Source organism: Marmota flaviventris, chromosome X (genome assembly GCF_047511675.1).
Source record: "Marmota flaviventris isolate mMarFla1 chromosome X, mMarFla1.hap1, whole genome shotgun sequence".
Classification (NCBI taxonomy): Eukaryota; Metazoa; Chordata; class Mammalia; order Rodentia; family Sciuridae; genus Marmota; species Marmota flaviventris.
The window spans coordinates 37525864-37539964 of record NC_092518.1 but is presented as its reverse complement, the minus strand read 5'-3'; the positions used below and the strand labels follow the sequence as shown (position 1 = coordinate 37539964).

Sequence of the window (14101 nt, the reverse complement as noted above, 5' to 3'; positions counted from 1 at the left end):
GCTATAACCCAATCATTTCTCCTCCAAACCTTCTTGCATTATATCACATGTGAGCTTTTGGGGGACACCTCACATCCAAACCATAACGAAGTTCTTCTCAAATATATATATATAATATATATATATATATATATATATATATATATATCTTCTCTCAGTCCCCATTACAGACCTATTTCCCTCTGATTGGACCTCCTGACTGTGCATGAGGAATTCTCCTAACCAAATGCTCCTCCTACACAGCATCCTCGGTATTGCCTCATTCATTGCAAGGTAGAAAGCCACCATTATTAGCCTACTTCAAAGAGCCTTGTGACCTGTCTCCTTGCCTCTCACCTTTTTTTTATCAAACACATTCTCTACTTGGCCACCTGCTACCCTCCCCTAAAACTATCTTTTCTTGTCATTATTGCCTGAGCAATATAGCATAACAACCATGCAAGTAGCAATTATATTTAATTGGGTATTATACATCATCTAGAGATTATTAAAATTTAAAAGAGACTGTGTGTGTCGGTTCTATGTAAATACTATGTGGTGACATATATTATGTCACTCTGGCTCACGAGAGGGCCAGTTCCTTGGAAGTAGGGCCCCTCTCTTATTTATCTTTGTTTCCTTAACTTTATATAAGACACTTGATATAAATTTTGACCAACTTTTGTTGAATAAATGACTTGCAACAACTTCAGGGGGAGCTTCTACAAGTTTCCCAGCTCAGGTTCACATTTGCAGAAGTATATTTGGGTTGGGGAAAGAGTTCTCAAATACTTTTTGGTTTTCCCTGCAAAGACGTCCAAAAGGGCTATTGAGCCGAATGGCAGACCTGAATTCGAACTGCCAGCACTTCCTCCTCAGGGGAAAAAATCCAGCTTATGCCATTCAGGGCTTTATGACGTCTCTCTCTCCAGTGCCTCTGGTGCTACTTTCTCCCACCCAAGAAATTGCCTGCTTTTCTATCTTTGTTGACCCTTATTGTCACCACAGAAAAGACCTGGTAGATAGCAACCTGTGAAGCCACCCAGGGTTCAGGGGAATAAAGGAAGTAAAGCAGGGCAGAACAGATGTTGGAGTGGCAAATGGAAAGAAGTTACAGGGGCTGGGGATGTAGCTCAGTGGCAGAGTGCCCACAGAGCGTGCACAAGGTCCTGGGTTCAATTCCCAGCACAGAAAGAAGAGAGGGAGGAGGGGAGATGGAGGAAGAGAAAGTTAGCCCACCAGGAACTCCTCTCAGGTATCCAGAGAATGCATTACTGGCTCCTCTCTGAGTTTCATCTACACTGTCTCCCTGCTAAAGATCTCTGCACCTACAATTCTAACACAGAAGCCACCTACCCAAGTCTGTTCTTTGGTCCAAGCTTTTCTCAAGACAGTGAAATTCCATGCCCCAAATATACTCTCAGAGAGGTTTTACCCCAGTGAGATATCTCAGTCAGGTCAAAGAAAAGAAATGAAAGATGTAAAGAAAGCCAAAGGCGTGGTCAGGTTGAACTTCATTTCCCCAAATTCTCTTCTGTGCTTTCTGTCTGGGTGGGCCACAGAGAGATTCTGTTGGGAATTGGGGAGGGCAGAAAATGGAACAATGGGTCCTTTGATAATTCCCACACATTGTGGCTTAACTGCCAGCTCCCCTTGCTAATGGGAAACAGCATCTGAGTTTATAGCTACTCTACCTTTCCCTGGCTCCTCCTTCAACTTTTTTGACTCCTGGGCCAGGGTTAGCTCCATACTGGTGAAGCCCATGTTCAGCAGGACACTGCACCATCAAGGTCAGGAGCAATAAGAACTGACATGGGTTTCAGTCAGTTCTTATACACTCTGGCTTGTGTTTATGGGTTCAATCTTGTCGTTGATCTTCCCCTACTTTTTTTCCACATTCCTTTTCCTGCTGTCTGCCCTGTGAACTTCAAGCCTCCAGCATCAGAAGGAGAGCAGCCTTATAGAGACTGCTTAACTAGTTACCAAGGCTGGCATAAAGTCAAAACCCTGTACAAAATTTTTAAACATCCTGGGCTGGGGGTGTAACTCAGTGGTAGAACATATGCTTAGCATGTGTGAAAACCTAGGTTTAATCCCCAGCACTGAAAAATAATGATGATAATTATAATGATAATGTTGTTGGGGGCTGCAGGTGTAGTTCAGTGGCAGAGTATGTGCTTAGCATAAGTGAGGCCTTGCATTCCACCTCCAGCACCACACACACACACAAAAAAAAGATCTGGTGATTCTACTTCTCTGATTGAAATCTGACTAATACAGGTGGTACTACCTCAACAAAAGAGTCAGGGGAATGAAGAAACCTAGAAGCTTCTCTCCCAGGCTAGCAGGAGGGTTTTCCTGACAATCAAAATTCTCTCTGAGCCTCCTGGACTCCAGGACCTTTGCACAGCAGAAGTCGCTGAACTCCTATGGATGGTTTTGCAAGCTTGGATGCACAGATATGTTGTCAGAAGCACTTGGCTTCTTAGCTTTTGATTAGAAAAACAAAAGGGAAAACCAGCAGCCCATAGAAAGAACTAGCCCATTGGAGAATTATAACCAGCGTTAGCATACCTGAATCAAAATGACAGGCCATGAAATAATTTGTTTTACTCTGCATCAACTGCCCTGCCTACCCCAACTGTCAGCTGAATTGCCTGCCACAATGATTATTTCATCTACCAGGGTGAAAATCTTTGAGCATCCCACAAATGCTTCAGTGGCAAAGCCCCAGGGGCCCAGGAATGGAAGAAGACACAGGTTAAAGTTGGAGGTGGGAGGAAAGATACAGAGCCTCCAATGGGAGTGGAAAGACAACTACCACTTCCACCAGCAGGGCATCCAAGATGTCCGTTATTCCATGGAAGAGGTGGCCATGATCACTACCATGTGAGCCTCTGGATGTCAAAGGTTTGACAAGCAGAGGTACAGGAAAGCAAGGGAAAATGGCCCTGACCAGAGCTACTGCTACACAGACACCATGTATAACACTGAGGGGCCCCCTACTTAACCATGGCAAGACATGTCTCCAAAGCAACCATTTTCTAATAATCCGGGCTCAGTAGTTACAAGGATCAGAAACCTCCTCAAATCATTTAAAGGTTATCGTGCTGGAAGTACATTCATCCAGGTCTCCTGGGGACTAGGAAATTGCAAGGCACCTCGTCAGTCCACCTCCATCTCCAGAGCCACATTGCTTCCCAGCTCTACTCCTATCTGGAAGTCTGCTCCATTACCTCTGGGAAGACTGGATCTCTCTGTTAATCATGCTCCTTGCTATTCCAACATTACCTGAAGTTACAGGTTCCTGGACCAAACAGCAGCTCCCTCACTCAGCCTCTCAGGAATTGGGGGTTGGGACAGACACCCCAATTAAGAATGCTGCAACATATCAATCAGTCTGTGTTTAACAGTTTGCTTCTTAGGGACCTCTTAGAAGCCACTACCTACTAATTGCTGTGGAGGTTAAAATGTAATTACTCAAAGTTCCTGTCCACAAGGCACTGAACAGCTAAGGAGAGATCTGATGTGCATACAGCATGAGGCCTGTATATCACAGATTGTAGGAAAGGGAAGAAAATAAGGAATGGGAGGGCCAGGAAAGCTGCTTGGAGGAGGTGAGGCCTGAACCTGAAGAGGATAGGATTGGGAAAGTGTCACTGGCAGATTTCCATAGGCAGGGCAAAGATGTGGAAGTGAGAACATGGTATGATTGTGGAAAGTAGTGAATGTCATGACCATTCATTATAGTGTCAGAGAACACTGGGTAAAAGTTGTAATGGCAGGACTGGGGCTGGGGATGGGGATCCAAACTTCATTCTATAAAACAGTGGTTCTCAAGCTTGAGCATGTATCAGAATCCCCTGGGGAGCTTCTTAACCCACACATCACTGGACCCCAGCCCCAGAAGTTCTCATTCAACAGGTTTGAGACAGGGTCTGAGAATTTGTATTTCTAAAAAAAAAAAAGTGACTTGAGGAGAGTGGATCTTTCTACATGTGGGCTTAAAAGTGAACAGACAAAGATCCAGAGAGGGATCAGGGAGGTTTGTTGGCAAAAGTAGGGCAGGGCCACACCCACACAGGCTGATGGAAAAAACAGATTGAGGAGGACTCATCCAAGAGATATGGCATCTGCCATAATCCAGACACTGCTTAGGTTTCCTAGAGATATAAGAGTATGGTCCATAGGATCCGATTCCTGCACTTGAGACATGGACTACCTGTCAGTATTGGAGAGAGAAAGCCCAATAAAGAAGTTGCATGTGCAAGGTAAGGAGGTAGTAGGGCCTGAGTTTGAATGCTGGCTCCACCACTATATAAATAACCCTGAATGTGTTCCTCAACTCCTTGGCAATCAGAATCCTCACTGTGGGCTGTCACAGTGCCTCCCCCCATGAAAGTGAAAATTAACATGGCAACATAGGCCAGGCACAGAGCACCATGCCCAGAGCAAGCATGCAGTAATATTAGCTATTGTTTTATTATCATCGTGTCAAAAGTCATCTCTTCACACATTTGACCCTCTCAACACTCTCATGAGTAAGGATAACAATTATTAAGGTGACCATCTGTTCAGGTTTGCCTAATGTGGGCCCAGTGTAGGCCTGCTGTGCTGATTTAATTATTAAAAATCACCTGTTTCAGGGGCTGGGGTTGTGGCTCAGCAGTAGAGCACTTGCCTAGCATGTGCTCAGCCCTGGGTTTGATCCTCAGCACCACATAAAAATAAATAAACAGAATAAAGGTATTGTGTCCAACTACAACTAAAAAATAAATGTTTTTTAAAAATCACCTGTTTCCCTTTCAAAAATATCCTGGTTCAGAAGATGAACCGTAGGGTCCCCTTAATTATTATCCTTCAAATGCACATAAGGAAACTGAGGCACAGAAAAATTAAACTTACCCCCAGACATTCAGTTGTCAAGTGACAGGGATAGGATTTGAACCCAGGCAGCTTGATTGGTAAAGGACGTGCTTGTAACTACTTCATCATACTGCCTCCTGAAGCTGGTGTGAAAACCAGTGTTTTGCCTTTGAAATCTGGGGTGAGGGCTATCCACCCATCCAGGCCAACACAATACAAGGCAGAATGAAGGGAAGCAGGCAGTCCTCTTGAAGAAGTAAAACACAGAGCTGTGCCAGAAGGTACTCATAGACGCAGGAGAATGGATAAGGCCACATATGGAACTCCACACATTCAGGGTGGCTCTTCATTACTCCTCTCCTGGGAACCCTCCCCAGCTATTACAAAAAAAAAAAACTTCTCTCAACACCTCTGCTCCTGAGAGACCATTCCATCAGGGCTCACCCAGAACCTTGGCAGAGTACCCAGAATCTATACAAATAGAAGCTCTGCTCAAGGAAAGGATGTCACCCAAAGTTAGAGAATCTTTCATACACATAAATGAACTCTGTGAGAAATGGAACTTCCAGTGCAAGGGAAACTTTCCATATCTCTCACCCCACAAGAGATGTTTAGTTTTTAAATTTAAGTGGTTTTGACATCTATTCAACACTCCTGAGTATGCTATGCACTCTGACATGATCTGAGGCAAATTCCAAATTCTACATTCACTCCTGGCTCATTCCCCCTCTCTCTCTGCTTCTACTCTTTCTTTGCACTTGACTTTCCATTGTTGACTGAATACCTGAGTATCAGGGAACCCAAATTGATCAACCCAGGTAAATGGTAGCACTGAAAAACTTCCTTGGCAGGGACCTATCATAAACTTGCCAGATCTTGAAGACTTCCAAGCAAAATTGAAATGATTTAGGAACTGTCTACTTTACAGCTTCCCCTCCCTCCTTGAGTACCTGAAACAGTGGGCTTAATAAGTGAGCTCTGCTTGCAAAATAACATGACTGAGAGTTGCAAAGACATTTTTGGATGTCTAAACTATCGAAATCATCCACGTGGTTTCTCCAAAATAATCACTGTGGTGGCAGACACTTGTAGAATGGAATTTAACACACCAAAACACCTCGCGTTGTGTCTGAGTTTCAGAGGAAAAAATAAGCAAAAAGTACTTTCATAAAAGGAAAAATATCTTCTATTGGAATAGGAAAAAGACTATAAGATTTTCCCCTTAATATCACACAAAATGGGAGTTTTTGCAATTTTAAATATAACACAGCTTGTAGAAATGTTCAGTAACTTTTGGTTTAATTATCCATAACAACTGAGACAGTTATTGAACTGTCATTGTTTTAATTATGGCACGATGATTAATTATGATACATGATTAACCTCAGCTCTGTATCACAGCATATTTAACAACTAAATCATGCAAAAAAGTGTTCAGGCATGTAATCGGAAAGTAGTTTTATTAGCACTAGAACTTTCTCTTCTTCTCCCTGGTTACTAGGAGAGCTTGAGAACAGTTCAGCTCACTCAAAGTAAAACTTTGTTTAAGATTTCCCTTGGCTTTCCAAATCTAGCCAGTGAAGGTGACCTTCCTACAGAGAAGAGCAGACTTCCTATCTTAGAGGGCAAAACCATCCTTCTAATTTTTGATTTCCTAATAGCAGTTTTATTCTTTCCTTCCACACATTTATTTCCAAAGGAGCAAATATTCAAATATGTTCAATGGTGATGAATCTCTCTTTTTTGAATATCTGCTTTTGAAAACAACCAAGTTCAAATGATTAATTTGGGAAATGAGCTTGAGCATAATGTGACTATACAGAGGCCCAGAATATTGAATGCTTTAAAAGAAGGTTCACACACACATTACACACATTATCTTCCTTATTATTCCTGTGAAGTGTGGGGGGGGGGAAGCACCATCATTCCCCTTTTACAGAGACAGAAGTTGAATTTCAGTTGGTTCAGGACTTGTAATCCTAACCCACTGCCCTTCTCCATGACTTGATAAAATCACATTTCTCTGGGCTGGTGGCTTCTTGAGAAACAAGAAGCAAAGATTCAGAGAGCCTACTATCTGGAAAAAGGAATCTGTGATAATGCCATCTATCCTAGCCTGTTTTCTGTTGTTATACCTGAATATCATAGACCAATTTATAAAGAATGGAGATTTATTTAGTTCACAGTTATGGAAGTTGGAAAATCCAAGAGCATGGTACTAGCATCTGGTGAGGGCCTCCATGCCTCAACATGACATGGTGGGAGACATCACGTGGTGAGACAGAGCAAGTGTGATAGATAGATCAGGTCTCTCTTCCTGTTTATAAGAATAATGCCATCATAGGGTCCCAATCTCATGACATTATCAAATCCTAATCCCTTCCAAAGGCCCACCTCCAAATGAATTTGAGGGTTAAGTTTTTAACTACAAACTTTTGAGGGATATATCCAAACCCTAGCACCATCCCTAGCCCAAAACCTGGCACAGAAGCTTCCAGGCATGCCAGCTTCCTGAGCTTTGGCATCAGCAACCAAGTATCTGTTGCTTCAGCCCCTCTTTCATGGACCACAGTCACCTGGCTCATGGCATCTCTACTTCTTTCCATATCTCTATCTTTTCCCAGATGGATCTCAAATCTAAATTCCAAAAAGGAGTCAAAATAATTGACTTAACTCTTTACCAATAGACCATTAGGTAGAGCCTTTAATATCAGGTACTTCCTATTCATCAAAAATGACCTCACCCAAGCAGGTGGCTATGGGAGGGGAGCTTCAGCTAGAAGGGCATGGAGAGTGGCATAACTGGTTATGGATGATTCATCTATAACATGGCAGTGATGGTGCTCATGCTGATGACCATGATGGTGACAATGATATGTGCCATATATTGAGTGCAGAGCACATGCCTCTCACCATGCCAAGCTTTCTGTACACATAAGGCTTAAAAACTGAGTCTGTGTTCAAGTCTCAAAGAGATAGCAAGATAGGCAGTAGTAGAGAATTCTAACAACTTCTGTCCTTCCACATGTTAAAGTGAACTATTCACTAGTGTAACTTCTCACATCTTTTCCTAGCTAAAATCACCAAAAGGATAATCCTAATATCTTTCCCCATCTCTTCCCAACATATGAAGTCTGAAAGGGAGTCATATAGGATTCCAGCTCTCTTTTGTTCTTGTCACCCTGAGATGCAGTATTGGGATAATGGTTAAATAGATTCAATATATAAATAAGCCTTGGGTGGTCAATGCCTGTCCAGAGGCAACCTGGCACTGATTCTTCTTGAAGGCATCATTGCTGTCTGGAATAGAGCTTCAAACCTTCTGAGAAGGCAGAGCTGGCTCCTTGGTGTGATGTGAGTGTCAGTAATTCCATCTCTCCTCTAAGCATCTATGATTCCCTCCTGAGAGATTTTATCTTATTTTTAAAAATTTTTTAATTTATTATTCTAATTTGTTATATATTACAGAAGGATGCATTACAATTCATATTACACATATAGAGCACAATTTTTCATATCCCTGGTTGTACACAAAGTAGAGTCACACCATTTGTGTCTTCATACATGTACTTAGGGTAACGATGTCCATCTCGTTCCACCATCTTTCCTACCCCCATGTCCCCTCCCTTCCCCTCCCTACCTTGAGATTTTATTTTATTTTATTATTTTAAATGGTATCTCACTGTATTTCCCAGGCTGTCCTTGGAACTCCTGGGCTCAAGTGATCTTCCTGCCACAGCCTCCCAGCTGTTCCTAGATTTTGAAGGTTACCTAGGTTTCTAGATCAACATTATTATAGTGTGCATATCCCCTTTTAAAAGATAACTCATTGAGTTTTGTTAGCCAAACCCTTCCAGGGAAAGATGACAGCTGTTTGAGGAATGATGAAGAAGCTATCACCAAATATCCTTACTCTACTATCAAGATTGCACAACCATTTGTATTTGCATCCAAGGTAATGGGAGAGGTCTGCCCAGAGACTTCTTCCAAGGTTCCTAAGACAGGCAGGCTGAATCACATTTAATTCTTTATCTCCATGCTCCATGTTTGTGTTCCTCAGATGTGCCTAATAGCAAAACCCAGGACACCTGTCAAAATATAGAGTCCTACACCCCTACCAGACCTATTTATCCAAAAGTTTTACACAAGGGCCTAGTGATCTGTATTTTTACCTTTATTTTATTTATTTATTGTTTTATATGGTGCTGCAGATTGAACCCAGGGCCTCGAATGTGCTAGACAAATGCTCTACCACTGAGCCACTTCCCCAGCCCCACAATCTGTGTTTTTATATACTCTGAAGGCTTTGGGACATATTGCCCATTCCAAAATCACTGATTTTTTTCCCTCTCTCTGCCTACCAGGGGTGGGTATGAAAGAAAGCCTGGGCACCAGTAAGCAGCATAATCTTTACTAAGCCACGTCCCTTTCCTGGTCTTTATTCTCATCTGGAAAATGGGAGTGTTTTACTAGATCACTTAATAATGCAGTCTACCATTTGCATTTGCCAGTATGGACTATGAAAATTAATGTCACAATGTTTTCAACACATTTTTGAAGCCCTTTTCCAATCAACCACTGTAAAATTCCAGGAGAGTCACCAGGGCAAGAAAGCACAAAAGGCTCTTGAGTTCTTGTGTTTACTGAGATAACACTTGTGAAGAGGCCTAGCACAGGGCCTAATACTGAGAACTTCCAGAAAGTATTAGCATTCTTCTCCCAACTGTGTCATGCCAACTATGTTTTCAAATGGCAATCCCTACAGAGTTGTGCTATTCTTCTATGCATCCCTGTGACCAAAATACCTGACAAGGACAACTTAGAGAAGAAAAAATTTACTTGAGTTCACAGTTTTGGAGGTTCAGTCCATAGAAGGCCAGATCCATTGATGTGGGCCCAAGATGAGGCAGAACATCATGGCAGAGGAACACTGCTCAGCTTGTAGCATCCAGGAGGGAGGGAGGGATAGAGAGAGAGAGAGAGAGAGAGAGAGAGAGAGAGAGAGAGAAAGGGGCCATGGACAGATATAGTCCAGGTCACTCTGCCACATGACCAGTGATCTTCTTCCTCTAGCCATGCCCCACATTCCTACAGTTACCACCCAATAGTCCATTCAAATTATTAATCCATCAAATGGATTAAGCCACTGATGAGGTTACAGTTTCTCATAATCTAATCATCTCGCCTCTGAACATTCTGAACTTTCCTGTATTGATCTCTTTGGAGGGCATTTTCAGATCCAAACCATAACAAGAAGCTTCTGCACCAGCCCTCTACACACAGTTCCAATACTACCCTACAGACTCACCAACATACAGGACTACTGGCAGTGGGATACCGTTGTACAATATGCTGCAACAACAAGTGGTCAACTCCAAAGTCTGGACTCTTTCTGTCACATTCTGGCCTCTATATGTGCCATCTTTTACTCCTGGCCTCCAAGCCTCCACAATCCTGTGTAGCCTGCTCATCCCTCTCCCACCAGCTCCCCCAGGAGTACTCTTTCCCCTGTACCTTAACCCCCATCCCAGAGGTCACCCTGTCCTCCTTCTGCTCAGCACCCTCTCCTATGTCCTGGGGATCTCTACCCCACCATCAGCCCAGCCCATCAACCCCAAGGTCTCCTGGACCAGCAGAACCTGCCTGTGCCCTAGAAGCATTCAGAATCCTTTCACTTCTCTCTCCCACATACCTGCAGGGACTACCCAGCCCCTTCCTGCGCTGCCCTTCACAGAGACTCCTAGACCGTGTGGTCCGGCGATATGCTGAGGTAGCTGATGCTGGCAGCATCTTCATGGACCACTTTACTGACCGTGACAAGCTGCGTCTGCTCTACACGCTCTCTGTCAATGCTCACCCCATTCTCCTACAGGTATGCTAGGTTGAATGTTCAACCCCCTTTATAGCCTTCTCTGGGGCCACCAGCCCATGTTAGTCCTTTTGTGACATTTGGTAATTACTGTTTGACTTCTGCAGTGTAAAAGTGCTGCAGCTGCTGTAGAAGAAAGAGGTGTGGGAGTGCAAGGCTGGCATTGTGAGGAGGAGGTGATTGTAGGCATCTTTGCTGCTTGAGGCAGCCATGAAGGGTTTTGTGAAAGAGAGCAACTTTGACCTGTGCCTCAAATATCAGTAAAATTTGAGCAAACACAGAGGGTCGGGAAATAGCCAAAGTGTGGCTTACTCCTGCAGCTAAGCTTAGAAAGGAGAAATAAATGAAAGTAAATTAACTGTCCATCAATTAGGAGGATACTCAAATAAATAAGGATGCATTAGGGTTTGAGGATACACTGGTTAAAGAGACAGGTATGGTGGCTCTTGCCTTTGGGAACTTCTAATCTAATGGCAGAGACAGACACTTAACTGTAAACAAACACCCCCAGAACATGTGGAGCCCAATCTCCCTGACCCCAAAAGTCAGGATATGGAAGTTGCATAATGAACAGAGAGGAAACTAGGAAGGAGGAAAAGGAGGAAGAAGAATAAAAGACAGAGAAAGAGAAAAGGAAGAGAGAGAAGACAGGAAGGAAGAGGAGGGGAGAAAGTACAGGTAGAGGAGAAAGGCACTATGCAAAGACAGTTCATAAATATTGGCCAAAGGAATGATGGATATCTGAATACCCAATAATGACTCTCCTTTATTGAGCACCTGCTTTACTGATCACTACTGTATCACTGAGGTGCACCCCCAGCCCAACTTTGCCAGGCATCGTGTTGAATGTTTGATATAATTATGTCAGTTGATGCTCACAACAACCTTCCAAGAATTTCATTATCGTCTCCTTTTCTAGATGAGGTTAAGTGAGTCCCAGAGATATGAAGTGATTTGGCAAAGTCACTTAGACAGTGTCATCAATGGAATCCAAACCCAGAACTCTCTGATGTCAGAGGCCATGCCTTTTCTGCTAAAACCTGCCTGGTAACATTTGCATTTAAAATATTAGGGGCAGAGAAGGAATTGCTGGTTGTCCTGCGCTCTTTTATCCCATTGTTCTAATCTTGGTTGGTGACAGCAGCAGACCCTGTCTACACCTGGACTTGGCTTCTGAGAGGCCTGGCTAAGACCATGGGGACTAGGACTTTCCACTCAACCCTGAGCTCCTCCAAGAAAGAGCAGAGCATGGAACGAATAATGCGTTTGTGGCTTCACATTTAAACAATGACAGTAGGCCCAGGACCTCCTACAAAAGCACATAGTGAAGGCTGGGATTGTGGCTCAGCAGTAGAGCACTTGCCTGGCATGTGTGAGGCACTGGGTTTGATTCTCAGCACCACTAAAAAAAAAAAAAAAAAAAATTCTTAAAAAAAAAAAAAAGCACATAGTGAGAAAGGTCCCCTCCAGTCAGGTGAAACTCAAAGAGTAAATGGGCATGGGATTTTCATAACATGAAATAAAATGAGCAAAAGGGACAGAAAATTATGACACTGGGGAAGACTGTTGTTTGGGTTTTTTGTTTTGTTTTGTTTAGAGCTGGGGATCAAACCCAGGGCCTTGTGCATGCTAGGCAAGCACTCTACCAACTGAGCTGCACCCCCAGCCTAACTTTGTTTTTTTTTAAAGAAAGAAAAGGGGATTTTTTGTTATTTATTCCATAGTTTAAAGAAACACCCTTCTAGATATAGCTGCTTTAATACACTGTCAAGAAAAAAACCAGCTAGGACTCCCTCCCCTCTTTTTCACCTCACAAATGTGCAAGTTGGGAGTTCTTAACAGGAGTCAGGCTGTGCTAAGCTTCCTTAGGCCAGTGTTAGGATATCTAGAAGGGTCCAGTTAGTTGAGAAGCATCTGTGAGTATGTAGTTACCTCAGCTAGGCAGATTCACCCAGGGCTGTCTGGAAAGAAAGTTAAGGTCAGTGCAGGGGTTCCCCAAATCTGAATTTCCCAAGGGCTACAATCGTGATTTTTGTCCTGCACTGTTATTTTTATTTATTTTTTAGATATCTCACTCTTGCCAGGCTGGCCTCAAACTCTTAAGCTCACATGATCCTCCTGCCTCAGCCTCCCAAGTAGCTGGGATGACAGGTTGTAACCTGTTGTCACACCCAGCTTGCACTGTTATTTTTAAAAATATTTTTCTTTGAATCAGCTTTAAGTTGACTCTCCATTGTTTTTCCCACAGTCTCTTCGTAAGTAGTGATATCTCAAGTCCTTGTGAAATCTCAAGTCCTACTCATATTTTTCCAACAATACAACTGTTAGACATATTTCTCTGAATCCTGGATACCATCAAAAAATTTTGCAGGTCCATTAGCATTCTCATACCCTGCTCAGAAGAAACAGTTAAAATACACTGCACAGAAATGAGAAGAGCCTCCTTCTAAAGTCTTTCCATCAATGACAGAATGTGAAAGGGATGGCCGGTTGGGGGGGGGGGGAGTGTAGGGGTATTGCCATGTTCCAAGAAGTATAAAAATGATGAAGAAACACTTTGCTGGTGTATTTTGAGAGCAGGGATGCCTGTGTGAGGCTGATTTTTCTGTGTTCTCTCAGTGAGAGGTAGGGAGAGAGCTGTCTCCATGAGATTTTTCTCTCATTCGCTAATACCTGTTCCTTCCGGCTTGGCAGATCTTCCCTGGGGCGGAGGGATGGCCGCTGCCCAAGTACCTGGGCTCCTGTGGCAGATTCCTTGTCAGCACCAGCACCAGGCCACTGCAGGAATTCTATGGTGCACCCCCAGACCAGGCAGCTGACCTCGCCTACCAGCTCCTTGGTGTCCTGGAGTCCCTGAGAAGCAATGATTTGAACTATTTCTTCTACTTCACCCATGTTGATGCAGGCATGTTTGGCATCTTTAACAACGGGCATCTGTTCATCCGGGATGCCAGAGCACTGGGCGTCATCGACAAGCAGGAAGGTACCCAGCATGGGCCTGGCTGAGCAGCTGTCAAGGGGGATGTCAGGGTGACAGAAGCTAAGGAGGGGTGACCTGGGGTCACACAATTGGGCCTTTCCAGTGTCCATGTGTTACAGTGAGAGCAAGCCAAGTTTGGGGCATATTAGATGTTGTGTAAAATGTCCCTTAACCCTGTTCAGATTTTGCCTCTAGCTCCAGCTCCAAAGCGGAAATGAATTTGACCTTGTCCACAAGGGGCATTGTCCACAGTAGCTCAGCCCCAACTGCACCCTTCCAGGGCAGTGCTATTGTCCAGTTGGGTTTATGAAGCCCAGTAACCTGCCCTGGCCCTCCTCACACATAGACTTCCAGGGCCCATCTTCCTCTCAGAGCCTTTTTTAGCAGATGCTTTTAGCCTTTATCTA

At 43.6% G+C, this 14101-nt stretch overlaps 1 protein-coding gene across 1 annotated transcript in view; it reads left to right on the top strand.

Annotated features, from left to right (window-relative positions):
- Nucleotides 1-14101, top strand: part of Dipk2b (divergent protein kinase domain 2B) — a 64623-nt gene that overhangs the window by 36909 nt on the left and 13613 nt on the right. The window contains exons 3-4 of the mRNA XM_027927248.2: nucleotides 10544-10717; nucleotides 13409-13697. Of these exons, the coding sequence (XP_027783049.1) occupies nucleotides 10544-10717; nucleotides 13409-13697 (463 nt within the window). The remainder of the gene's footprint in view (nucleotides 1-10543; nucleotides 10718-13408; nucleotides 13698-14101) is intronic.